Source organism: Rhopilema esculentum, chromosome 16 (assembly GCF_057945365.1).
Source record: "Rhopilema esculentum isolate cy_ngs chromosome 16, ASM5794536v1, whole genome shotgun sequence".
Taxonomy (NCBI): domain Eukaryota; kingdom Metazoa; phylum Cnidaria; class Scyphozoa; order Rhizostomeae; family Rhizostomatidae; genus Rhopilema; species Rhopilema esculentum.
In genome coordinates, this window is record NC_142830.1 from 7811302 (window position 1) to 7839106 (window position 27805).

At 36.5% G+C, this 27805-nt stretch overlaps 1 protein-coding gene across 3 annotated transcripts; it reads right to left on the bottom strand.

Moving 5' to 3' along the window:
• Window positions 1-113: 113 nt before the first annotated feature.
• Window positions 114-27768, bottom strand: LOC135682034 (beta-1 adrenergic receptor). Of its 3 annotated transcripts, none has more exons than XM_065196739.2 (2): window positions 27407-27768; window positions 114-3591 (listed from the first exon to the last, which is right to left on the bottom strand). In XM_065196739.2, the coding sequence occupies exon 2, from the start codon at window positions 3556-3558 to the stop codon at window positions 2521-2523; it is 1038 nt and encodes a 345-aa protein (XP_065052811.1). In that variant the 5' UTR covers window positions 3559-3591; window positions 27407-27768; the 3' UTR covers window positions 114-2520. The 3 variants fall into 3 exon arrangements, with proteins under 3 accessions (XP_065052811.1, XP_065052810.1, XP_088969403.1); XM_065196738.2 differs by having other exon boundaries at window positions 22056-27766; XM_089113277.1 differs by lacking the exon at window positions 27407-27768 and adding an exon at window positions 5441-8531.
• Window positions 27769-27805: the final 37 nt, after the last annotated feature.

Below are 27805 nucleotides of genomic sequence, written 5' to 3' on the forward strand. Positions count from 1 at the left end.
TTCATGACGTTTTAGGCAAATTTTCTGCAGTTCGATGGCTTTATTTCCTGTTGTCATACATCAAATACATCTTAAGCCTGATTTACACGAGACGAATTTTTTCGTGCGAAGCGAATTTTTCGCCACGAATTTTTCTCCTGCGAATTCGCTGCGAATTCGAAGTTTAATTTCCACTGGCAGAATTTCTTTTGCGAATTCGCCGCGAATAATGCCAAAGAAAATGGCGTCTGTTCGAAGATTGTTGTTATTGAAAAAAAGCGAGCAAAAAAGCAAATAAATGGGTACTTGGTTCGGAAAATTTATTCAGAACGTCTGCAGAAGGGGGAGTTTCATCTTTTGGGAAGTGACTTACGCTTACATTGTCAGGAATAATTACTTTCGAATGTCGCCAACTACATATGAGGAGCTTTTATCGTTTATTGCACCAAAGACGCCTGTTGCTAGAAACGTCCCATTCCATTGTTTATGTTATAGGTGCGGGATTTTCCCAGCATTGTTTAGGCCTAGTCATAGGTTACTCATTCTTCACCCATGTTGTTGTTTGAACCATTGCGTAGTTTTCTGTCGTTTTGCATACTTTTGATTTAGATATGTTTACATTGCGTAGCACCATTCGGCCTAGCCCTTCCTTTGGGTTCGTGTCAGATGTCTTCAATTGCTGTTCTGATTGGTTTATTTTACATGGCGAAAAAATTCGCAGCGAAAAAGTAGGAATGGTTTCTACTTTTTCGAAGCGAATTATTCGCTGCGAATTCGCTGCGAATTTTCTAATCTCCACTTCTGCGCATATTTTTCGCGCATTCGCGGCGAAAAATTCGCTTCGCACGAAAAAATTCGTCTCGTGTAAATCAGGCTTTATCGACGACTTCTTCCAGATCTCATCGCTCTTTCCAAGGACGAAAACAGATCTCTTACGATGAATCGGGACTAGATCCGATTCACAGATAATATTGTTATCCAGAAACCCACTACTCGCTGAATCCAAAAAATTGAAAAACCATTTATCAAGCCGTTTAAAGGCTTTAGTGGGCAGTTGACCCTGTCTCCACCGACTTTCATTGAAGTAATGAGAGATGCAGAAACTATAACTAACTTCAGTAATTCTCAATATATCTTTTTTCCTAAATTTTAACACCGAATAAAAACCTTTGCAACTGCTGTACCGTGGGTACAATAGTTTCTCGAGTTATTTAAAAAAACCGCACCTAGCCAAATAAATTAAATATAATCACTATTTATAACTTGCTAGTTTACTGGCTCATTGGCAGAAATTGCAGGGGCTTGGGTGGCCATTCCAGTCCTAAAAATGTGAACCGTAAAGTTCAACTCGAGAGTTGGATAAATTTGGCATAGAGAATAGCAAAGGTTGCTCAAACATTCATCGGAAAATTCACTGTACTTTCCCCCACCACCGAAAAATTCTGCCACTGCATTGGTTATCCAATTCTTTTAAGCTATTGTAGAATGATTGCTCAATCTTATCTAGAGCTAACTTAAAACCAAATTTCCTAGCAGAAAAAATGCCACTTTTATACAATAAACAAAGTTTTATACAATAAACAATAAACATATAGAAGTGGTCATGATCAAGCCAACTAGACATTAAGCTATAATATAAGCCTCAACTTTTAGAACTATGATACAGTATATTTACAAACTTGTTGCTTTATATATTTACATTTACTCTCTAAGATTTCAAGAAAACACAAATTTATTGACTTAAGTAATATAGTGACAATCCATCCTGAAGTAGTGCGAGTTATTATTCCATTGTTTCTTATGCAAATTTCAACTTCACAAACAAAATGGTAAAATGTGGTACATAGTGTGCGAGGATGGCTCAGTTGTTAGAGGTGCTGACTACAAACCCAAGGGTCCGTGGTCTCTGTAATTCCAGGCGTAGGAATCACGAGGTGAGGTCACATCAAGAGGAAGGACCAGGACACTGCTCGATAAGCATAGCTTCTCAGTGTCCTGAAAACTATCTATAAACGGATGCTAGGTAACAACAAATACTAATGCAAATAGTGTAGTGTTTTTCCTTCAATGATTTTCTCCATCTATGATTCTAAGAAAAGGGTTATACTTCTTGACATCTTAGAAGGTACGCAAGGTTTTAATTTATAAGCACTTCTTTGAAAGTTAGATTGATTATGTACATACCGATAGGAAAGACGAAAGCCTAGCAATATATTGTGATGATACTGCAATTATATTTATTTGTCAAACTTTTTGTGGCTTAGCTGTTACATGTCTTTTCACGAGGGGGGCACTTTGCATACTGCCACTTGTTAATGGTGCGCTACCGAGGTCCTGACACGACCTTTCTCATAAAATACCCGCAAATAGTAAGGTTTTCAGAATATTTTACAAACATTTTGAAAACTTGGTGGTATTCTTCTAATTCTGTTTTTTATTTTTCATCTAAAAAGCAAGCCGATACCAAACAGATAAAGATGCTACTTCTTTTCGAGGAAATACGTTATAACTTATTTCATCAAAAATGTCATCAAAAAAAAGTTACAAGAGAGATTCCTTCATTGTTATTCCATTATCTTGGGTGTTGGGTGCACTCGTTGCCACAGCCTTCCTTGATGCACTTTTGTGACACATTGACCTGATGAAAGCTCTTTTGAAATCTTTTTTGCACCACACATAAATAGCTGGATCAAACAGTGACGAGCAACAGCGAAGCGCGAACAAGAGTTCAAGAATCTCTTCGTTTGGCCTGAAATCTTCCTTGTTATCCATAACCAGTCTTATGCACATTAGTGGTGACCAGCAGACGAAGATATTCACAAACATTGCAAAGAAAACCAAGACTGCTTTTCGCTGTGAGCGAGCTCCCTTATTTTTTGGCAGACCACGCAAAGTGTCTTCCTTGACAAAGCGTTTAAGAACAGTAAACATGGAGACAAGGCAGAAAATCATTATTAGGGATGGAACAAAAAATACCCCTATTAAAAGGGTAAGGGAATATGTTTTGTATATGTCGCTAATGTCTCCGGTCTCTTCCCCAACCAGTGAGGGATAGCTCCAAATCAATTGGATAATCGCAAGAAGAAAAGCAATCAACCATACACTGCCTATCAAACCTCTAATAACCGACTTTCTTGCCACTTGCGGATGAATGTAGGGATGACATAGAGAAATGTACCGCTCCAACGTCACCATAAGAATGTTGAGTGCTATCGCAAGGTTTACCAAATCAGTGATTACTGTTGAGGTGAAATACAGTATACGTAAGTTTCTACCGCGGTTAAAGAGAGCAGCGGAGCAAATAACGAGAGGAATCAAGAGGACTCCAGTGAGTGTATCAGCACAGGCCGTACTTGCTAGTAGCATATTGGTTGAGTTGCGTAAGGACCTCTTCTTTGAGTAGAGGATTATGACAACAAGGTTGTGCAGAATTATCATTATTGCCAAAGCAACCAGAAAGGTGTGATATCCAACTTCGTACTTTCCAACTGGCCTTTGAAAATCATATCTTGACGACTCATTAGCGACTGCAGTGGCAAAAGATTTTAAGTGATTAAGTCTTGTCATGTTTTCAACCATTTCTGAGCTATATGTCTATCCGCACCAGCAGATCTAGAAAGGAAACAAGACGTTATAAGATTTATCTTAGTACAGTCGGCAGATCATTTGTTTAAGGTCCTCAGAAAGATCAAGGTCGTTTGCTTAAGGTCAAAGATTTCTTCAACAAATCATAGAGAAGAATATCTTGATTAATTTTATTCATGCCCTTGTTCAAAATCAAATTTTTATGCTTATTTCGGTACCGTTAAAACAACATCGATATCTAGCTTTTCCATTAACTTGTTTTTTTGCTTGCTTTGATATCTGCTTTACAGTCTTGGTCTGAATATAGACAATCTGCCAATTGTTCACAATCAAGACATAAAGCTTTACAAATGAATAGAAGCCTTGGATACAAAAATGCTTTCAGACAGTACGTGATAGACATCAATTAACTAATATTTCTTAAAGCAATTAATGATTACATTGCAAAAGAGAAGTTGATATATTCGCACTTTTGCTTAACTTCTAAAGTTCCTTTGTCCATTAGCAGTTATCACAGTTGATTTTTGTTTCCATGTTAATTTTTTCGATTTAGGTTAAATATCAACCATTATATATCTAAGCATCTATTAATGCATCTCATTTGAAGTATAATATGCTAATACTGCAAACTAAAATGAAAAACAAATTGAAACTAAACAAAGTAAACTTGCTAATCATGTTTAAGGCGCAAGGTCATTATCTTTTCTTTTGCTGCAAGCCTTTTTCAATCATAACGTTACGTCTTTCCTGTCTAAATAGATGTAGCAAAAATGACGCATACTTTTTAAGCCAGTCAGCCTCTAAACACGTTTGATCCTATGTTTCAATTGCCCTTTTTCTTTTCTGGCTTTGCGACAAGACTTCTACAATCATAAAAGCCTCTTTTGCCTTTACAGTTGGGAAATTATATCATATAGAGCAAATATCTAATAAAGTATTGGAAAACACCACACGTTCATTTTTCAAGCAGCTATGTTTCTCTCGTTAAAAATCCTGCCATACGAGGGAAAGTAAATTAATATTCAAAATATCAATATTATTTGAAGATCAAAAATGTGTTTTCAACAAACCAAAAATGTGTTTACAAAATTTAAGGAAACTCTAAGAAGGTAAAAGAGTTCGATCGCATCCGTTGCGCGATGTTAGCAAGCCAACCAGTTTTTTTCAATTTACTTTTTGCTATGTTGTCTTGGTAAGAAACCAAACTGGTTTCGATGCGATAGAAATAGCTTAATCGCACTTTGTTGAATTCTTTGTCAGAGATTTGCTAGTCACGAAGAAAGCCCTGTGGTTCAGAGGAGTCGATTCTAAAAATCTTAAATATCATAGTGTTATGATAGTAATGTAAAATGAAAAGTTTAATCAGGAATTTACTGTAAAAATATTCAACGCTCAAACAGTAATTGGTTCCAGCCAGCATGAATCAATAAACGATAAATATTCAAGACACAAATACATAAACATTTGCCAAGCTTGTTTCTTTGATTTCAGTAATTGGATGATGCTTCCAGATAAAAGTGGCGTAGATGATGGCAAAGGGCTTTGTTACATAGAATTTGCATAAAACCTCAAAAATCATCTCTTTATTCTGCACGTAAAAAACTTATGCAACAAACTGACAAATTATAGATGAATAAGAAAAGTTTCTAAAAAAATAAGATCGAGCGTCTGTAAAAACTATCACCAGAAGTTATAGGTATCAACCTGCTGTTTCAAATATCATCATTGCTCTTTCTTTCAAAATCTATCAAAAAATATTTTTGATAATTGAGAACATTTAAAGACTTTCATTTTCAGCACATTTTCAAATTTGTGGCTTTAAAGCACGCAATTTAAACATAAGATGATGATAAACAACAAATGATCCAAAGCTTACAATCTATTAAAGCTGACTTGCACAAACTTGATCAAATGATGCTTGATTTCCCAAATTTGTGAAAGAACTTGTTCAAATGAATCCCTCTTTCTTGTGACCCAGACAAAAAAGCACGAGAAGAGTCAGCGCTGTTGCACTAAATATGACTCTAAATTATTCAGATTGCACCTGTTCCCTTAGGTGTACTACAATGAAAGCTATTCTGTCAATCAACTGCTGATCTTGACCAATACCAGCTTCATATCCAGGTGGATAGACGTATAGAGCATTAACATACATTGTGCTGCACGAGGCAATAAGAATTGTTGTTAAATAAAAAATTGCAGATTCATTCATTTTTTGTGGGGACAAAAAAAACAATGATCAGCAATGTTACACTTGCTAAATTTCTATCACTTTATCGTAAGATCCATAAATATTCTTTTCAAAATAGAATGTGCTCTTAATTTCACACTCTCCTATCTAAATTCTGGTACTGCCATCGTGGATCAAATAGCGGAAATATAGCATACTGGAGTACTAACAGGCAATCAAGCACATCCTTCTTCCTCTCACACTACTTCTGATCCACATTGGGTTGGGATACACAGTCCGATGGAGACTATCGGATGAAAGTTTTTCAGTGTTGTTTCAGTATGTTACCTGGCGTGTTTGATTAGGTGCCTGGTTCCTGAAAAAACACAATTTGTATACAAAACCAGATATGTTGTCTGGTAAAAGAGATGATTTTGTAAACAGATATGACAGGAAAACCGTTAATTGCTACAAAGGCTTTCTATAAACGTATACCTATTTCTATTCGACATAGCTGTTTAGCAACTGGTAACTTTATTCGTCACAGATCATTACATTTCAAAGTCAGTGCCAACTGTAAGGAAACCTTCCTTACCAGTAGCGTTGCGTTATCTATTGCATTTGTATAATCAGTTCACTATTTTTTAATGCTTTCCACTGTAATCAGAATTCTCAAACCAAGGAAGACATGATTTGCTGAATTATCAATGTGTGTGTCTGTAAGCATTTCCATCTGAGCAAGTGCTGTTAATCCTAAGGATCTGTTTCTCGACAGTGATGCGATGATCTTCAATCAGAATTGCTGGAGATATCAATAGCTGGCCATCTAGCTTGAAAATGTTTTTCGTCGGACACTTAGCTGCAGTATGCTTTTAGTCGGATACTCAGCTGGAATATAGTTTTAGTCGTACCCTTAGCTGGAATATAGTTTTAGTCGTACCCTTAGCTGGAGTATGCTTTCCGTCCTACACTTAGCCGGAGTATGCTTTTCGTCCCACACTTAGCTGGAGTATGCTTTTTGTCGTAGATTTAGTTTGGAGTGTACTTTTTTGCAGACCAATAGGCTCTTTTTGTTACAGAGATATATATGATAATAGAAAGAAACCTTCATTCAGGAAAAACAGTTTTCATGACTACAGTCGCATGCTAGATTTCTTTTCTCGCTCTTTCGTTGCATTTGATTGTCAATATAAAGAAAGAAACGTAAATCCAAGAGCTCATAGTTACTGGCTGCTAAGATTCACAAGATAATGTTTCAAATTATCCGTTCAACTACAATGATAAGACTTTTGTTCTTTTTTTGTACTGCAGATCAAATTTTATAATGTAAGACAAGGTATTCCAGCATTTCTTGAAACCATAAAAGCATATTAGTTGCTCACCCCAACATTGTAGTTTTTGCCAAACCCAATAATTACTTTTACGGTGCCTATCCTAATCATACTAGATTACGCCATTCTCCCCTCCTAGCCATCAGTTGAGTTGAACTCTTTTAAAAACAATTACTGCATTTACTAAAGACGTTTAAATTTTTTTGTTGCTAACATGGCTTGTGATGTCGAAGAATGAATTACATTGTACAGGTTTATCATACATCAAATTATTTCAACAGGATGTACAAGCAGGATCTGCAAGAGACTGTCCCTGATAACTATGTAAATGGTCTTTGTCTGGTTGTACTCTAAGTATTTCCAATTTGATAGGGGGAAAGAGTCATCAGCGTACTCATTTTATGAAAAATTGATGACAACAATTTTTCATTGCTGAGGGAATTTTGGGATAATCATTTATTCCATTGCAAATGATTCTAGGATCTGGAAGATTTCCAATCGTAAAATGTGCATTTTTAATCATTTTGTCTCTTAAAAATGCTGATAGTTGCATACAAATGAAATTGATATTTTAAAGGAGCAACCCTGGGTACCAGCGCCACATAAATTCGGGAGCGGAAATAGAAAATAGGACTGGAAAAGTGGAAGAGCGTCTAGACGCGGCACTGAATGGCATTCTGTTTATGGGCTCAAAATTGTCTGGCACTTGTGCCCAGGTACCCTGGGTACCAGACTCACTATATATAAAATAATATTTTATTTTATATATAGCGAGTCTGGTACCCAGGGTAGTGCCCAGGGTAATGCGTATACAATTGATTTAAAAATCGAATTTTGTTTTCATCCTATATTTTGGCTATTTATATCAATATCTAAAATAGTTTTGTTGTGACGTCAACTGTTTGATACCGATTATCATACATCTTGTTCTAAATTAAAATTTTAGCTAAATTTTGTGCTTGTCGAGTCAATTTGTCTCAAAGTGGCATGTCACAATAACTTAACTTATCTTAAAACATCTTCTTTATCATTTATCCTTGCTTTTCTTATGGAATACTTTACCGCCTGGATATAATTTGAATCCAAATTCTTAATTCTCTTTGACTCCGTTCGATTACCATCCGTTCTGTTTACAGAAAACTTTTTAAATGCGCTTTTCTAAAGTTTTGTATTAACACCTTTGTCGGAATTATCTTTCAGTTGTTGCAGTGTAAAATATATAAAAAGAAAAATATAATCAATCTAGCAGCACTTAATAATTTCATGTAAGACGTTTTCCTTTCTTAAGAAAACAGCTGTCATATGTTTACTTTCAAGCCTATCATATTTCAAAATTTAGGATAGCATGAATACCTTAGGTCAGAGGTGGGCGACCTGCCAAAAACGACCCGTCACAAATTTTAGGGCCTGTTTATATGGAGAAAATCGATCCACCAATATCAGAAAATACAGGAAAAACAGTCCGACCTTGAAAATAAGCCGAAACACAGTGGAGCTATTGCATTGCACACTTCTTTAGGGGCCTGTTAATGTAGAGAAAATTATCCCACCTTCCAGCTTGTGAGCTGAGTTGTGAGATTCCACTCTTCTACAGAATCCTTTGTGTTTTTTGTCTTGCGTTTATGTGCAAAACAAGCCAGCCCGGTTAGATGAGATCCAACCTCATGAGAGGTGGGATCTCACTGAGGTAGGGTGATTTTTTCCATATAAACGCGGGAAGGTGGGATGAAGCAGGAAGATGGAATGAAATTTTCATATAAACGATATCAAATTCCGGCACACAGACTGGAAGGTAGATTGATTTTCTTCATCTACAGCTGGAAATTGGGGGTAGAATCTGCATGTAAACATTCGATTTCATCCCACCTGCCAGATTTTGGGCTGAGAGATGGGGCAAACTTGCTCATGTGAACAGGCCCCTCATCCTATCCCTCAGACTTTCAGCATTTAATATTAGAGGAACAAAAGAGTCTCATTGCAAAATATTCTCTATCAGTGAAGTATTTCGTATTGCTAGTAATGAAGTTAATTCCCAAACGAAAAGAATCAAAACCTCAATAGGCATTTGTTTTTGGAAGCAGCTTTTCTTGCAAATGAAGTTAACCAGCTTTAACTTTACCTTTGATCCTTCTCTAGTTGCTTTCGCCTGATTTTGAAAAGCAGGTTTGAAAGACGCACCAGAAGGAGGATAGCTTCACTGCTATTACAAGACAGACCTAAATTGCAGCACTAAGTTGCACTTCTGGGTTAATGTGCCTTGATAGTTTTTCATTAAAAGATCTCTTCAAATTCTTCTCAGTCGTTAATGGCCCGACCCGCTCTTCAATGGAACGAAATGTGTAAATTTAGCCCCCAGGTTGAAAAGATTTCCCGTCCCTGCCATAAGTTCTCGAATAAGCCCCAGGAGCTTTCTTTGCAAAAATACTTTTGGGTGGGAGCTTAATTTGAGGGAGATCTTATTCAAAGGTGGGAGCATATATAGCAGCAGCCAAAATATTACCAGTGTAAATTTTCTTCCAGTATTCGAGGCTGGTCAGTATGCATTATAAGCAGATATATTGGGAAAAACCTATTTCTATCCCGTCAATACCTCAGCAGATAGGGCCTTATTCGAGGGGGGGTTTATTCGAGGGGAGGGGGTTTATTCGAGGGGGAGGTTTATTCGAGGGTGGAGGCTTATTCGAAGGTGGGGCTCATTTGTGGACTTACGGTAAGCGTGAAAACTGCACATCATGCACTTTTGTTTGGCACTGCTCAAAGTCTATAATACTGGATATTAGCCAAATAAAGAAAGGAGAGCCATACCCAGGTTATGCCATCGTGTATCTTCTGTTTGCGCAAAGTTAATAATTTGTTACGAACTTTAAGGTCATTTTGCTGGAAATTCGCCTGAATGACGTCTTTCCTAGTAATATCCGTGTGACTAGATTTTTCCTCGATGTACAGGGGAGACGTGGTTGTCTCTTAAGGCGGATTTCCACGAGGCGAATTTCGCACCGAATTCGCTTCGAAATTGTCTTTGATTTTCACGAGACTGCGAATTCGCTGCGAAATTATATAATAATTTCCCCCAAAACTCAACTTTAAGGTGCCCATTTTCAGAACTGCACGCATGGCGAATGTTCCAAGATTGTTTTCTTACAAATCAAGCAAATTTACCATGCTTTGAATGGTTATTAGGTGCTGCGAAATATTTCGCCGAGAAAAAGTCGAATTCTTTTCTACTTTCTTGCGAATTCGCTGCGAAATCAAAAATCAAAACTACGCATGCCTTCATGCCTTCATCAGCGATTTCGCCGCGAATTCGCTGCGAAATTCGCCTCGTGGAAATCAGCCTTTACACCATTTCGTTATTTGCAACAGAATACTTTGAAGCAGAAAATGAAAGTCTATATTCCTTTTTCTACAGGGAAATGCAGAAAATTAGCAAAACAAAGCAAGGGAGTGGGAAAAAGCTTGATGATTGTTCACAAATATCACAGACCTGGCTAAAGATGTTAATGGTACGATATACATTTGTATCTAACTTTATTGATATAATATATATGGAACTCGGAGTAGCAACGTAAAACCGCCCCATTTATGCAAAGATGGTATTCTACCAGGTAGGGGTAGCAACATTGCGTAATTTGAAGCAGTTCATATTAACTAAATTGTTCTCAAGCAAGAATGAAGGCTATAAAGAATTTAAAATGCACCCAGTTATTTTGAAATTAACGCTTCTTGCAAAGATGAAAGTTTCAAAGGCAAAACCCAGACGCCGTACTTGATATTTAAGCTTGTAATAATGCATTAACACGAAGATAAAAACGATTTGTTTCCAAACCATGAAATATACCTTCTTTTTGTCGCAAAGTTGTGTAGCAAATTAATTGTAGCAATGGCTATAAGCCTTGCCGGGGGGGGGGGGGCGCTCAGCTCATAGACATACGGGGGGTCAGTTTGATATTTTTGGGTCAAATGTTTACCCGAAGTGATATTTTTGAGTTAAATATTTATCAGAAATTATATTTTTGGGTCCTGCTGAAACCATAGATACAATTTTGATATTTCTAGGTATCAAATTAAGAAACACTGATATTTTTTGGTTTTTGTGAGATTTCCATATCTGAATCAAATGTATTGTTCATCGGCTGAGGTTTTTTACCCATGTGACCATACTCTTTGGAAGTTTTAATGCTAACATGACACCATAATTGGTACCGCCATGGTTGCCGCCATTGGCACGTCCACTGGTACCGCAATGCCATTGCTGGTACCATGGGTACCACCAAAGTAACTGATCAAACTAACTGTAACGAAGACATGATTCTGCTGGTGAAGAAGTTTTTGCTGCTTCGGGCAGGGAAGGCCTACACTGTCGTCACTTGATTTATACAAGAATTAATCGTTTCAAGAGGAGTGGTATTTATGGAAATCAAATTGTTTAGAGTTGTTCTGTTGGTCCTATTTACTGTTAAAGTCAGGAATATCACAGACATCGCGAGAAACCTGACATTCATATAGTTTTCACTCAGACTGAAGAGAGCAAAGGAAGTCATATTCAAAGGCCTAATTATAAAGAATAGAAAAAGTTTCCGGCCTCCGCCGAGAGAGAATCTTCGTTTTTTTGTACCAGGATAGTCGAGATAGAGGGGAGATGGAGTGTGCATGACAGAAAAAAGGGCTTGCTTAAATTTTATTTCAGCAGTTCGTCATCCTGCCTTTTCCAAAATGTGGTAGTGAAATATGTTTCACTGCAATCTTGATTTCAACATATCCAGAAGGACGTTTCCCCCTTTTCCGAGGGTCTTTAGGGCGTGGCTTCACGAAATTTATCTTTGGGCAGGACCACCTGTTCTTGGTTAGCTTCGCCACTAGTTTCTCGTAGGCAATGAGAAATTGCTTGGATTATAACACTCTCTTTCTGTCTTCCTCTTTGCCTCCTTACTTGAAAATATCAACTATTTGTTAACATGCAAACTAAATAGAATTACAAACGAAACAAAAACCGATCAACTATGTGAACTTTACACTTAATTCTAACTGCAGCATCACTCAAAGCTTGACAAATTTCTTATCAGCTTCCCAATTTGTCGAAAACTGTGTCACAAGCTAACTAGTAATTAAAAGTGACGATATTGTTGAAGCTACCAGGTCATCGAAGTAGATAAAACAGGATAACATACCAGGTCAAATGCTGTTAAGTGTAAACAAAAAGACGCAATAGATTTGAAGTTATCTAATGTTAGTTATGTTAACAAACGATAAGACCAGTTAACAAGTTAATAACGATTAAGAACGGGAGTTTTCATTGTAGTAACCACTGGGATTTGAGTCAGGGTGTTGCTTTACTTGCAGAATTTCAATTCAGAATGAGCCTCCATTTGACTGAAATAGTGCATTCTACAAGTCAAGCTTTGTGGAATAGGGGAAGGGGGGGATTTGGGGGGAACTTTTGTTGCATTAAAGTGTTTTCGAATCATCAGCCATGTCAGTTGATCTCTTCTATCTACTAAGCTTGTTTAGAAACATCTCCCTGACACAAATAAGAAAGTAATACATTATTTTCTGTAAAGTTGCGACAAACCATTAAGAAATGGAATTCGCCTTCAACGTGAATTTGACAATTGGTTTGGCTAAAGTACAGCAGGGCCTATTTTAGAGTGCAGTATTACACACTGTGTGCAGTATTAATTTAAAAATGTGCAGTATAGATTTCGAAAATGTGCAGTATCCCAGATTCCTGCTTTGTGAATTTTCCTCGTCAGTTCGATATAGAGGTCATTGTAAATCTCGTATGAACATCGGAAATACTCTCCTATCAGAACTTACAACAAAACGAAATACCCAGAACCAAAAACAAAACATCTACTTGTAAATGTTATTATTTCTGTAAATTTCGTAATTTGGTCTTGTCGAAGACAAAACATTCAGTAACAAATTTATCAGTTGACCTATAATGCTCAGTGCATCTAGCTATCTAGAAAGATAAAGAGCCTAATGAAACTTTTTAGTTGTACTGTCCAGACAAAACATGAGATAGTGACTCCGTTTACAAGATATAAATGACTATGTTACTATTCAAGCTTTGTAGCTACTGTTGCTTTGCTGCTGTTTTGAAGTGTTTTTGTTGATTGTGTATGTTACCGTTTGTCTGTTTGTGATTTCTGCGTCAAGGCCTGTTCAAAATTCGGGGCATTTCCTCGCTATGCTTGCATGGCTTAGACACCTGGGGTTCGCAGGGATTTGCACTGATTGCAAAAAAAAAATTTCTATAAAAAATATAATTATGAATGTGCAGTATTAAAATTTCTTAAAATAGGCCCTGGCAGACAGAACTTGTTTTTAAGAAGGAATTTTTCTATATCTTCCAGTTTCAATCCTCAAATTATGCAAACAAAGCCAAATATTAAAAAAGATCCTTATGTTTTAAAATCAGAGATGACATCAAAGTACGTCACAGAATTGTAAGTTGATCTGATGAACGTATCGGTTCTTAATTTCTAAATTCAGAGACGACGCCATGAAATCCAATGGCTAAAAATTCATCTCCCAGACTAAAATTTAGCAAATTCTCAGAATAGACAATTTGACGATTCTCCGAAAAACATTGTTGATTTTTAGGAAAATTTGGAAAAGAAGGAATCAAGCTAAAACTCTAGTGACAGCTCTGGGGAAAGAAAGAAAGGCTGACCTTTGAATCACGAAGCTATCGTATTGATTAAGAGACTTTTACTTCCTGAACAGAAATGTCCGTCTTTTTTGTCTCGATTCGTTTAAGTAGGCCATGTTTACACATCCAAAATGCATATATTGCAATAATAATGAAAAGGGTCTACTGAATTGAGGCAAATAGTAGACAAATAATAGAAATAAACTTAAATAAGTCAATAAATAAATCGAAGTATGTAAATAATTTGCTCTTTCTTTTATTGCATACTCTGTTTAGAAACTAACAAAAAAGATGGTCAAAAAGTTTTGATCTCTTAGAAAGTCCATCCCATCTTCAAAAATGCGGATTTATGGCTGCCAGTACATCGGTCGGGCAAATCTGGAAATTTTCTTTATGTCACACTTTATTTGCCCTAGCGTGGCTTTTGAATTTATCGTATTCTCCCCCATCTTTTTTCAATCTCCTCCCAGTTGGGAAAACAAAACAGAAACGAGGCAAGCAACATCAAGACCAATTTGCATCACGACACAGAATAGGAAATAGGACATAGAATATTTTTACCTGATTCCTATTCTGTGATCAAGAATATTCCTATTCCTATTCATAGAATATCCTATTCTGTGTACATTTCTGTCTTTCGTCCACTGATCAGCGCTTTCGTCTCGACCTCGACGGCGAATTATTGATTGTATTGATTGACAGCGAAAGTATAGACGATAATTTAAGTGTGTTTGATGCAAGAAGGAAATGAACAAGAGAGCTTCTTTTAAAATCTTTTGTTATGATTGCTAAATTTTTCCTTCAACTAAAAAAATTCAAATATCTGTAACAAGTAACAGAAAGTTTTAAGCCAATAGTTCAAGCGAGAATTGTAAAAAATCTATCAAGGAACTGTGATCAAGATATGAATTACAAAATACTTTTCGAATTTCTGAACAATATCCATGATTGATAGGTGTACTTGTAAAATATTTCCAATAAGTTAACTTTTCTTTGCACAAGCTTGAGGGATTTTTTTATGGTGAATTCAGAGATACTTACTTTGTGCTTGGGTGTCTAAAAATGATGAAATTTTTTGCGGAGCAACAGAAAGTCAAAAATCAAACTCAGAAAATGCAACTGAAGCTCTTTTTGTTGAAACATTGTAGTGTGCATAGCTGTTTCCGTATTTCGAATTTTCCAAGCTGTGACTTGTTGTTCCACTGTGATAAAATTGAGACTCTGCTTCAATCTCTTTTTTAAATTGCTCTCTTAATAGCTAGGTGATTTAGAAAGTAAAGACTATTTTTCCTTTATAGAAAAGACAAGCCTTACAAATGCTTGCTTTTTGGAAACAAATGTTTATAGCCAACACCAGAAAACTAGAGGTATATTTTTTTGACTTTCAAAAACAGCCTGAGTCTGAAGGCCTAATCTTCATACTCCCCTTCCCCTAATGAAAATAGTGAAGTTTCGCCCCATTGTACAACATTTGGTAACTAAACATCTGGTTGGTCACATTTTTTTTGTCGACTGAGGTCAGAACCTAATTCTCCTCACTGTTATGCTCCCGCGGGTCTGGCGTCCTTGGGCTTCCCCACGCTCAATGTTGAATGGTGGGTAATGAGTGACATCGTTGTTTTCGTGATTTTTTAAAATCGACGATCTTCGATTCCTCCAGTCTCATTGTTCGGTTTGATAGCTCCAAAATTCTAACTCCATTCAAACTTTAATCCTATGATCAACATGAATGCTGAAAATTTCCAAACTTATAATTATTTCAAAAAACGTGTTTTTTTGCGATTTCATTTGCAGTGAAATGAATGAAAAATCTTTAATGTATCAAGCGCCACAAAATAATTCAAATCACAATCTTTATAAATAACTTCCTGCTGCCTTCACGACTAATCTAGAGTTTAAAATTTCAGGTACTTCCACAATCCACAAACTGTTATTAGAAATCACCTTCAAAAAAAGCCAAACAGCTTTGTTCAGTTCTCAGGCAGGGGTAGCCTGGGGGGCTATAGCACCCTCACATTTTTGCTAAACTGGATTCAGGTTGTGGCATGAAATATTTGATATTCAGTTGATGGCATTAAACACGATGGGTGGAAAAATACCATTAAATATTGCCAATTTGTCTGCAGCAACCCCCTCTCCCCCCACTCTAAAATTTGCCCCGGCGTCACTGGTTCTGGAGATAAATGATGTTCTATTCAACTTTGAATTGAATTCTTTAAAATGTCACAGATAGATAGGATAGACCTTAAACAAGCGTACCTTGCTTTAGAAAGTCGTTTGAAGGTTGAGAAACTGCTTAGAGGACCTGCACAGTGATGAACGGTGTTTTTTTGCAGAAGCAGCTAGTAGAGAGAATTTCTATCTTCTGCTTCTAAATACCCTGTCGCAAACAATTCCTTTATTTCGATACTCTGTCCCAGAGTTTTGATGTAGTTCACAATACCATGTCCTAAAATCTTAATCGGAGAAGTATACCTTGTTCTGCGGCACATCCCGTCAGGTCAAATATGGGAGTTAGACAGGGAATTTATTACAGCAATCTAACCAAGTGCTTAACCTTCTCTCAAGTAATTTTGATTATTTAGCATACAAAGGGTACTTTTAGACTTTGAAACATTTTTGTAACTTCCCAGGGGGCTAGTAAATGATGACGTCATCAGTGTGATTGTTTAACGATATCCATTTTTAGGTGAAAATTCCATCACAAAACCAAATAGCCTTAAATTTCTCAATAAATTTTAGCTATTCAGAACATACGACGTACATCAAGTTTTTAATTTTTTTTACCAATGTAGGGGGGTGGGGGGGGGGCTAAATGATGACGTTATCAGTATTTTAGTCTTGAGATATTCTCAGGCAAACATTTATCACAAACAAAAATGTATATATTTTCAGGCAAACATTCATCGCTGCCTCCGCGACACTTATTTCCAACATATTGTAAGTGATAACAAAAACAAAAAATTAGCATCAAAATAGTTGTTCCAAAGATACCTCATGAAGAACATGGATGGAAGTATGAACAAGAGTATACGATTTCACCAATTTGGTTCACCGGATCACAGTTACAATGAGTGGCCTTCACTAGGAGCAAGGAAAGAGTTTCGTACTAAAGGAATCTGCTGGAACTCGAGGAATGGAAAGACTTGAAGATGAAACTGGGTACAATGCTGACAATGAGAATGGTCTAGACAAAAACGATGATATCTTGAATAATGATGTCTTTCACCTGATGACTCCAACGCTAGCGATAATTAGAGTGGTTGGGAGGTTTCTGATTTTACATCGTCGGATGACTAGTGTGGCGAATGGCTACCATTGAAAGATAAAGCATGTGAAAGATAAGTGTAATCTTCTTAATTTGATCATTTTGATCTTCAAAACATGCTCATTACGCGCAGGGGCGGATCTAAGCAACAATTATTGGGGGGTTGTTAGACACTAATTTTGGTGCCACACCCTTCAGGTCACTGGTAAATTATGGAAACGCCCATTTTAAAAATTCCGTGTTTAACTTCAAGGTAAAGACCATAAGAAGCAGTGGCGTAGCCAGGTTTGGAAAATTGGAGGGGCAGAGGAGAAACTCTTTGCTAACCACACCCTTAAGAATTAAGGAAAACTCCTCATTTTGCACAAGCGTTTGGAAAAGCTATGGCTTTTTTACGTGGCGATTTCGCTTTATACAACGTCATATCTTGCTTTTTGTGGCTGACCCCATTCTACAACTGCCTATTCCCTTGACAATTCATCTAACCCTTTCATTCTGAATTGTGTCAGGCAAGGATGTACTACGTGTAAAAACTGATTCTCCGCAGTTTTAATCAAATATCTAAAAATAACAAACAGGATTCAAATGTTTTAAACTAATTCCGTTCTCCTTGGAGCAAAATCCCCGACAAGAATTTCAGAATCCAATTTTTTTCAAGGATTGAAGCGCTTTAGCATTTTAGTTTCTATCTTATCGGGATTATCTAAAGAACATGAAAGAATTTTCTATTTAAATCCTATAACGTGGGACAAATTGTTGAATATTCTGTAGAGTTATAAATGAGGGTCCCTGTGCGAGCGAAGCGAGCAGAAAATTTTTGCGACGACGCCCTTCAGATTAGCTTGAAATACATTTCAGAATATTTCTTGCAGTCGTTTGCAGTCTTTAAAAACGTTTCAATATTGTCTGAAATATAGAGTTCCCTTTAAGGTACTAATTCTATTGCAGATTTGTACTATTCTCAGACATTTCTGAGCGGCCGCTCCCCTACCCTGGATGCCAGAGCCTTTCGCGATTCCTTCCCCCGTTCTTCATCCTTTGGCTCTCTGAGGCTCTGGCACCCAGGGTACCGCTCCCCTTGCCTCCCCCCGCTACGCTACTGATAAGAAGATAAATGCTGATATTAAGGAGATAAATCAAGTAAAATCTTGGCGTTACTGCTGACAACCAAAAAATGGCTTTTACCGAAGGAGACAGAAATATTGGGGGATCTCGCACCCCCTTCTCCTCCCCCGCTAAGTCCGTCCCTGATTACGCGAGAACCTCACATGCAAAAAATATAAGTGGATGGACGATTAGAATTTAGAAAATTGCATTATTACCCCCTGGAAATGACGTCATCAATCATCAAAACTAATTTTTTTCTAATAAAAATGCACATCAATAAAATTGATAAAATTTCAGTCAACATAAATTACGAAAATTAGCCCCTTAATATATACATTTTTGCTTGTGATGAATGTTTGCCTGATAATATCTAAGACTAAAATACTGATGATGTCATCATTTACGACCCCCTACATTGGTAAAAAAAATTAAAAGGCTTGATGTACGTCGCATGTTCTAAATAGCTAAAATTTATAGAGAAATTTAAGGCTATTTGGTTTTGTGATTGATTTTTCACCTAAAAATGGATATCGTTAATGGTGACGTCATCATTTACTAGCTTCCCTGGGAAGTTACAAAAAAGTCAAATATGCTAAATACCCTTTATATGCTAAATAATCAAAATTACTTGAGAGATTTAAGGTTAGGTACTTGGTTAGATTTTTGTAATAATCTCCCTGTCTAAGTGCCTCGGAGTGAGGAGCAACACAAATCGCCTTTTCTCTGAATTCTGGCTAAAGCAACATAGGAATTACTTTTACCAATGTACCAATGCTCCGCCGAACCCCAATGTAACTACAGAGAACGTAATTGCAAACTCTTGGTTGCGTAAATGCATTTTTAATACCAAATAATCATATCACAAAAAATACTGTTCCAAGATATCACCCTTCCTTCAACATATTCTCAGTTCAAAGATATTACCCTTTCTATACCCTGGGTGCCAGAGCCTCAGAGAGTCAAAGGATGAAGAACGGGGGAAGAAATTCTCCTTCGCATTTCCTTTCCCCCGTTCTTCATCCTTTGACTCTCTGAAGCTCTGGCACTCAGGGTACCCTTTCTTCAACAATTTAGTTTTAACACAAAATCGACAGGCTTAAGAGTCCCCCTCCCTGGCGCTGCCTTTGCGATTACATTTTTCTAGATACTTTTTTTCTAGATTTTGAATCAATCAATTGAATCGAAATTCCCTTCTCATTCGCTTATCGTAAATCTTTGATAAGAGTGGCAAAATTTCTGCGAGTGGTTAGCAATGTTGCTATTGGTCGAAAATATGAGCACGAAGAGCTCAACCAATATCATTTAGGGCTTTGTAGGCTGTTACAAGCAAAACATACGTTTTTATGCTTTTGGCATACGTAAGATTAACAAGCGTGCCTTGAAAAGCTTTCTTACACTTATGCGCAATTTTCCACACGCTAATAAGTTTATTCCTGGGTAGACGAGTCTTTTATTTTCCTATTGTTTAAGGCTATTATTTCATCCATTTGTCTGAGCCAACGAGAAAATGCATCATTTCAACATATGCATTTGAGTGAATGTTTATGGAAAAAAATTTCATCTCATGGCGCTTACAGCATTTAATCAAACTGTATCACTAATCCAACTGTATTCTTTTAACAACTATTTCTCCGTAGAAATTTTATTAACAGTGAAATGGATTATCATATACACACTTAATGATAACAAAGTAAGCGCAAATTGTAGTGTGAAAGTTAAAGGAAATTAGTTGCGGAAACTAATTTTTATGGGTTTTGCGTTTTTGTGTGAATCCAAGAGCATCTTTTTGCAAAATAGGTTAATCCGCAAAAGTGGACTAAAGCATCTTTTGAGCTCCTCATAACAATAATTTCAATTTATAAAGTTTTCTTTAATCTTTAAGAATTTCAAAAGACTTGCTTGAAAAATATGGCTAAGTATGTCAAATACCTTACATCCTTGAAGTTTCGCTAATTGGAAGTACTTATGGCTCAAATATAAATTATCGCCAAACATCCAGACCTATTATCAGTGAAACTAATTGTATATCGGTGAAAAATAATTTTCCCCGCAAATCAATTTCCTTTTGGCAAATAATTGTTCTTAGTGTAGTGTAGTAACGTATGTATTAATATAAAGTGTTTAGGACCGTCATGTGACGACCACTGCATTCGGAAAAAACACAAGGTATACACCCTTTCTTTAAAAACAATTTTATAAGAAAAAGAGCCTCCAAATTGGTCAAAATCTTAGAACAAATTAAGAACAAGCTGAGGCTGAGCTACTATAAAATGCAATTTTCAACAACGTTTTATCTCAAAAACGAGGATATTTAGCCATGTGTGGGTGCTTTTCTGGCGATTATTCAATTTTTTCGGCAAATGAAGTTAGTCTGAACACCTCCCTAGACAAAAAAAGCTAGCAATCACACTGCTTACACCCTATCAATTTAAGAGCAAATTAAGAACAATTCAACCTCAGATTTTAGAAAACTATAAAAAAATCATCCAGAACCTAAATTTATTGGTTGTTATAAAAAAGAGTGTACTGCGGATACAAGACGCTATAGTAAGTTATAAGGCTGAAATGTTCAATCGTCTGCATCTTTGAGATTTCCATTTTCTGGCGCCTCATAGCCGTTAGCTTGCTTGTTATGGCAATTTATTTGCAATATTTTGAAAAAGAAAGTTGACTATGACCAACCATGACCAACAAAGAAAAAGAAAAACTTCCCAATCAATTCTAAGGTCCCCTCCCCCCCTCCAATTTGTCCATCCTCGCCACAGATTTTATTGGAGATGTGAAAATAACGTAATTGATTTTAACTGTTCATGTGCCTATGATGCAGATTTTTGAAAGCCAGAACCTCCGAATAAATATCTCACCAACAATTTAGTATGGTGGCTCATAGCTGCTGCCACCATTAAATATTGTACGAATGTGAATGTGAAATATGCAAAAAGATTTGCAAAAAGTGATGGAAATTATAAAACCCTATTGGATCACTTCTATCTTTTTTTAAAAGTTGTCACTGACACACAACTTCCAAGTGAAATACAACTTCCATTGGAATTAGAATAGAGTATGAAAAATTTAGCTTCATGTTTCCTGGGGAAAAATGCATTCTTACTCCCTACTATTTACAGCCCTGGACTTGCCTGCGGCCCTTTGACCTAGGCAGGCGATATCTGATATTCAAGAGTTTTGCGATCAAATCACTTTAGGTAATCTTAGCACTGTTTCACATGTCTTGCCGTGCCGTACCGTGCTGCACTGTACCGCATCGCGCATTACCGTGCCGTGCCGTCAATGAACTTTGGTTAAACTGTTGTTTATGTTCTCTTATCTTATCTTGATTTTAACTGTTGTGGAAATCCTTGCATCATGAACCTGGTTTAGAGGGAGCCTTATGAAAATCTCACAAAATTTGACAAATTTATTCTAAAAACTATTTGAAAATATGTGACAACATATAACAATAGCAGCCTATCTTCAGCTGTAGTTGCAAAGATATTGATTGTTACTGTCAAGCAATACATTCCTGAATATGTTGCGGTAGGACACCACTGGAATTAGTACCAGGCTGACTGAGACGCGGGCCTCTTGCCGCAGAGCACGCGACGAGCGAACCGAGAGCCAATTTGGTTCCATCCTAGTCGCGCTATACCCAACTAGTTGAAAATAGGGGAGATTATATCAGTGCATAGTGCAATCGTATTGGACAAATAATTGCGCGATTGGTGACAAATGATTTTCATAAAACGTATTCAACGCTAATTGTGCAGTCCTGATGTCTCACAAGACACGGCGAATTAGTATATTAGCCGCAAAAATAGCGACTTCATAGCAAACCATTCAATAAGAATTTGCATTCCACCTAGAGGTACTGCGCTAGACATGCTGTTACGCTGCGAATTTTAGAGACAGGTTCCGTATTAGACGCTCTGTGTAATAAACAAAGTTTAAGAAAAATTTTCTTACTTTTGCTCGATTTCGGTTCTGACTCCTCAGGGACACTCTTCTTGCAATCAAGCCGATGGTTTAATGTAGAGTAACCGAAGATTTTGTTATTTAGTTGTAGATCGCTTGAGTAGCCAAGGTCATGTTTATTGCTTAAATGGTCCAAGACAGAAATGACTAGCAGAGAAGAAACCTTCTGGTTAGAATTTGATTAAAGGTTAAATTACCTTGTATTTATATGTTTATGCTGTATGTATTCAACAATAAGAGAATGAGTGGCGATGTTAATGGAAATTAGGGATGACCATGAAAGCATACAACGAGACTGGCTTAAACTGGCAGGATTACTCTCCTTTTAGCATTTAATATTACTAAGTGACGAAATGAATCGCTTTTGGGGTTTTGACCGCAATTGGTTTACCTATTGTTATTTATTCAGAATCCTAGCTCTTAAGAGAACAATTTTAGCTGTCGGAATTAAGCCACCAGTTTCTATGTTGTCTGATCCGAAACTCTGAAAAAAGAATTTAAAACCAAGTTATTCGCTCCTGTTAGCAACGTACAAACCCTAATCAGGTTTACTGTTTGGCAATCCACTGATTCAATTTGTGCCTAAATTCAGTTCAGCAAGTAACACATTCCATATCAATGTTGAAGTCTAAAATTGAAACACATTTGTCGCTCATTGCTGATTTATAGTCTGGTGTTATGAAAACATATCTTTGGCATATTAGATTTTTGTGGCCTTTAAACGAAGCTAATTCTCATTGACAGTAAACGAATTTTGACTTAATTTTTATTCATTTTCATGACGTCATTGAACTATATTTTGACAATCTTTTTAAATTTTGATGACGCAGAACAAGATCTTAAATAACATAAAACAGTCTAGGTATCATGAAACATTCGAACCCAACCAATACTTGCTGAGATTTGGCAAATTGAACTCATTTATTTTCTCTATAAAATCATTGAAGTTTGTTCTTTGTTCGAAACTCTTACAATGTGTAATAGAGCTTCAAGAAGTTGAAGAAAAAAAGTACCGGGGAAAAATTTTGAGCAGGAGAAACGGAATAAAATTGAAAAAATTAGACATTGGATCCTCTGTTCAACAAATTCCTTTCAAAATCTTCTTTTTTAGAATCCCATTTCTTTCTCAACTCCCCTTTCAAGCACTTACTTTCTTTGACTCACTAAATCTCCAGAACACAGAACTCTAAACTTAAATGAGCCAGGTCAGAAGTACAGTTCTTCTTTAGTAAATTGTAGCTCTTTCAATAAATATTTGTCAATAAATTTGGATGATTTTACTAAAATTGCACATTAAGAAGGGATTTGTAGTGCTCTTTTACTCATTTTAGAATGGTACGGTCAATATTTAAAGATACTGAAAATGTACTTTTTCACGTAATGAATCTTTAAATTCATGCATTCACAATTATCTATCTATTCAAGATGCCAGTGAATAGCCAGTGAATACCAGAACTTTGTGGCTAAGGTTGGGGCCTGTTTATATGGAGAAAATCATGTCACCTTTCAGCCTGTGAGCTGAGAGGTGAAACCCCACCCTTCTATAGAACCCTTTGTGTTTTTCTTTTTGCGTTAATATAAAAAACAAGACAGCCCGGTTAAGTGAGATCCAACTGCATGAAAGGTTAGATCTCACTGAGGTAGAATGATTTTTTTCCATATAAACGCAGGAAGGTGGGATGAAGCTGGACGATTTTTATATAAACGCGATCTAGTTTCGTCCCACTTGTCAGCATACAGGCTGGAAGGTTGGATGATTTTCTCCATATACAGCTGGAAGGTGGTATATGATTTGCATGTAAACATTCGATGATTTCATCCCACCTGCCAGATAATGGGCTGAGAGGTTGGACAAATTTGCTCATGTAAACAGACTATTAGTTTGTTTATGTAAGGAAATGGAAAATTTAGGGAAAGGCTCAAAACGAGAGTGCTTGGAAGCGAAGGTTAGCGCGGCATTCTTGAAAGAAAAGCAGGGGCGTTGTGGCTCCTAGAAAAGGGCCGAAAGAGAAAATTATCATTAGGAGGCCCGCTCCTTTGTTTGACATCTCTAATACAGCTACAGGTCGCCGAAAATTGTACCTACCTGGAAACCATGCGCCAAAATTACAAAGATGCTAGTTTTTATCCCTTTTAAATGTTCATTTGCTATGTTTGTTGGGGTGTTTCCCCTTTTTTCTTACCATAGTTTCTTTAAGATTGCAAATAATGTGAAACAAATCCAATGCTGTAGTGCACAGTTGATACAAACAAAGCAAATTGAAAGAGCACTTACATGCACTGCGAGGTAAGCGATTAGAAATTTTTTTGCGGCCACGCCCTCTAAATTAGCTTGAAATACATTTTAGAATGTTTTTTATAGAAGCATACCACGTTTTGCATTTTTTAGGCATATTTTGTTGCCTTTCGTTAAAATTCAGTTCTTAAATTGGAATTCTTTGCTAAAAGAGGACCAATAGACCTCAAGGTCCAGTGGCAGCTTACCCCTACTTGTCCCCCTCTCGGCGGCCCTGTTCATATTCAACGCATCTCTTTCACAGAGGCCTCTTTCTATATGTTGACCTTCTCTAACTGTGAACTATGAACTTGAGTCTATATGGAAGTGAGGCGTTTTCTCAACAAGGATTTTGTTTATATTGAATAATTTTCTAGGTTTCACAAACTCACTTGAAAGGGGCCCACCGGGAAATTTCCCGGTGTCCCGCCTGGCCACAACGCCTCTGAAGAAAAGTCATGTTATGAGCTACCTCGAAGTAATAAGAAATTTTACACAAAGTTATTGGATAGTCTCAGCATGAATTCTTAAAAAATGAATATTTGATCTAAATTGTACAGCAAATTTATATTTGGCTTTAGATTTTCTTGTTCAACAGATTCAGATTTTTTCCTTCTATTATGTCGCAACATGTCCGCATCGTTGGATTGGAATAATCTTGTTTTCAATTTTCGTGGAATATAAATAATATCTTATTGTAATCAAGAAAGAAATTGTGTAATAGAGCTCTCATTTTACTACCCTTTCGTAAACCAGTATTTTCAAAATAGCGAAATCATTTTCAATATCTCAGACTTGGACTTTTTTCAAATCAGAAATTACAATTTCTGATGGCAGGTCCATAATTGTTCAAAGTGCCATCTCAAAAAAAGGATTCAAATACGTCGCCATTTTATCACAAGAGTTTCTTTTCCTAATCCGTGAAGAATTGCCCATTGAGCTTTTACACTCTTTGGCTAACTGGTCGACAAATTTAAAATTTGCAAGTACCCAAATGGTTGGCTCACCAACTTCGCCTGTAAATTGGACCTGAAAACCCCTCTTGAGAACAAAGCTAGGTTACAAAAATGGAAGCATTTTTCCTAACCTATCTGCATCTTTTTGAAAAGTTTCCGTGCAACTTAAAAACATCCTTATTTGGCTAGGTCAGATTCCTTCGATGCATACAGAAACAGATTCACATGGAGCAAATATATTGATAACATGTTGTTTCTATACACCAACCACCTGCACCATCGAATCATTTTTCTTATAACGCATGTAAATTTACCCTGGAATAAGACAGCAGACAGCAAACTTTGATTTTGAGATTTTTTATCAGATTTGCCTTTCTTTGCTCTGCACATGCACAATTCTTTCCTAGGTGTATACTCTTCTTGACAAATAAGTGCACAGCTGCAAGGTTAGAGCGCTAATTTGATAGAAAAAGGTTACTTTCATCAAGTGAAATTGTGATGATCAATTTTCTTGGCTTGCTTATCTTCTACTCTGGAACACGTCATAGTTTGGCACTACACAAACACAGTTCAACTTTTTCTCAATTGCAAATCCCAAGCATGGGTCATGTCAACCTCAAAGAAATTATCTTGCACGCTTTCCAAATGATTATTATCAACACATTCTGCAAGCAGGATTATTCTATTCTTGCATAGGCAAACATTATAGATGTTCTAATGCCATACCCTTTCCACAAAGCAAAACATTATTCTGGCTGTCTTTGAGAAGCAGCAATTTTTATAGACAAGTATATTAAACTCTTCAGCTTGATTAGATGTTTAATTAGAAAATAATGCATCAATTTCTGTGTTGCAATGGTTGCTTTGCTTGTCAAAAAAAATCTTAATGCTGTTCTATATATTAGATGGAGATTCTCTAATGCTGTTCTATATATTAGATGGAGAAATAATTTTTGCCACCGAGGTAGAGCTACCCAAGATTGGGAACGGCAACTTGATAAAAGAAACCTTTTTAAAAGTTCCAAAGGCTGGAAATGATAATTTGAAAAGATCACCCAAGACTTAGGTAGCTTTCCTGATAACATACCAAAACTTGGAGACCTTTGTAAAATACACCTTTAATGCAAAAAACCTCAAAAAACTGTTAAATTTATGTCGAAAATTTAACAAATGTAATCTATATCTTGAGTTTTCTAAAGGAACAAAACTAGAGAATAAAACACTTGATGGTGGTCAACAGGTACACCCCCATCTGATTATAACATGCTGACGGTCTGACAATGCATATTTATACTGAACTTATTAATGAACTCAGTCAGTGGGTCCGTTTGGTTAACACTGTATTTGTTGTTTCCAACTTTCTGATTGCTTGTTTTTGGCTTGTAGAATTCTATCTAAATCTATCTGCCTATACGATTTTTTAACATCGAAAATTTGTTGGCATTACTTACAGGCTAATAAAAAGTGCAGAAATTGCTGCATTCTGAGAACTACTATAAAAAGAACGATGAACCTGATCCAAATAGCAACTTTCAATACTTGCTATATTATGAAAAATTTATAGTTGTATTATTTGGAAGATTTTTAATTACATTTACTTGCCGCGTCAATTGGATCTATAATAACTATAAACTTTAACTTGAATTTTTATTCTGAATGCAGACGTTGGTAGATTTCCTATCCAAAACCAAGGATGGATAGAATCTTGGTATAAATAAAGAGTTGGCATTTATTTATAAGCCATAACTGAGGGTTGATAGGAATTCATGACCCAAAACTGGGGTTTGCAAGTCCCAATCCCTCGGTCTTGGGTAGCTTCACACAGGGAGGGCATTTTGCCAGGAAATAAAAATTGAACATACACGTCATGGGCTACAATGATGCGCCTTAATCAAATCTAATTGCAAAGGTAGCTCACCTTGCAAGAAGCAGCCAACGAAGAATTCAGAAATTGTGACTTTGAGAACGTGTTTCTTTTAAAGCATTAAACTTGCTGGCAAAGCATCTAGATTTGGTAAGAATACTTTTTCTTTTTGTTGCGGAAAATAGCAGTTAATGTTGCTAGCTCAAATAATGTTATAAATCCAGCAATCATTGTTATCACCTCTTACCTGGTTTCCGTGGAAATGTACGGCTAAATCAAAATGTATTCTTGACAGAAATGTGAGCTGCATAAAGGAAATTTTACCTGTTAAATGTGTACTGGTTGTGTGCAGGAACCTGTTTTATTCAATATTTGTAAAACCTACCAGAATTCTTTCTTTATATTGGGATGTTTGGAATCGTTTGCATACTAGATCCGGTGTTTGCCAAAAAGCGGGGTCTGAATGATTCGAAGTAACAATCCTGTTCCATTGTATTGAAAAAAGTTTAAATTTTCGTGCTATATTAAGCATGCATACTAGATATAACTAGGTTTCATAAAAGAACTGATGAAGTTACAAAATTTGAATGAAAGCTTTTCACTGTTTACTGATGATTTAGCACACAAACAGCTCGGAAGGTGCTTT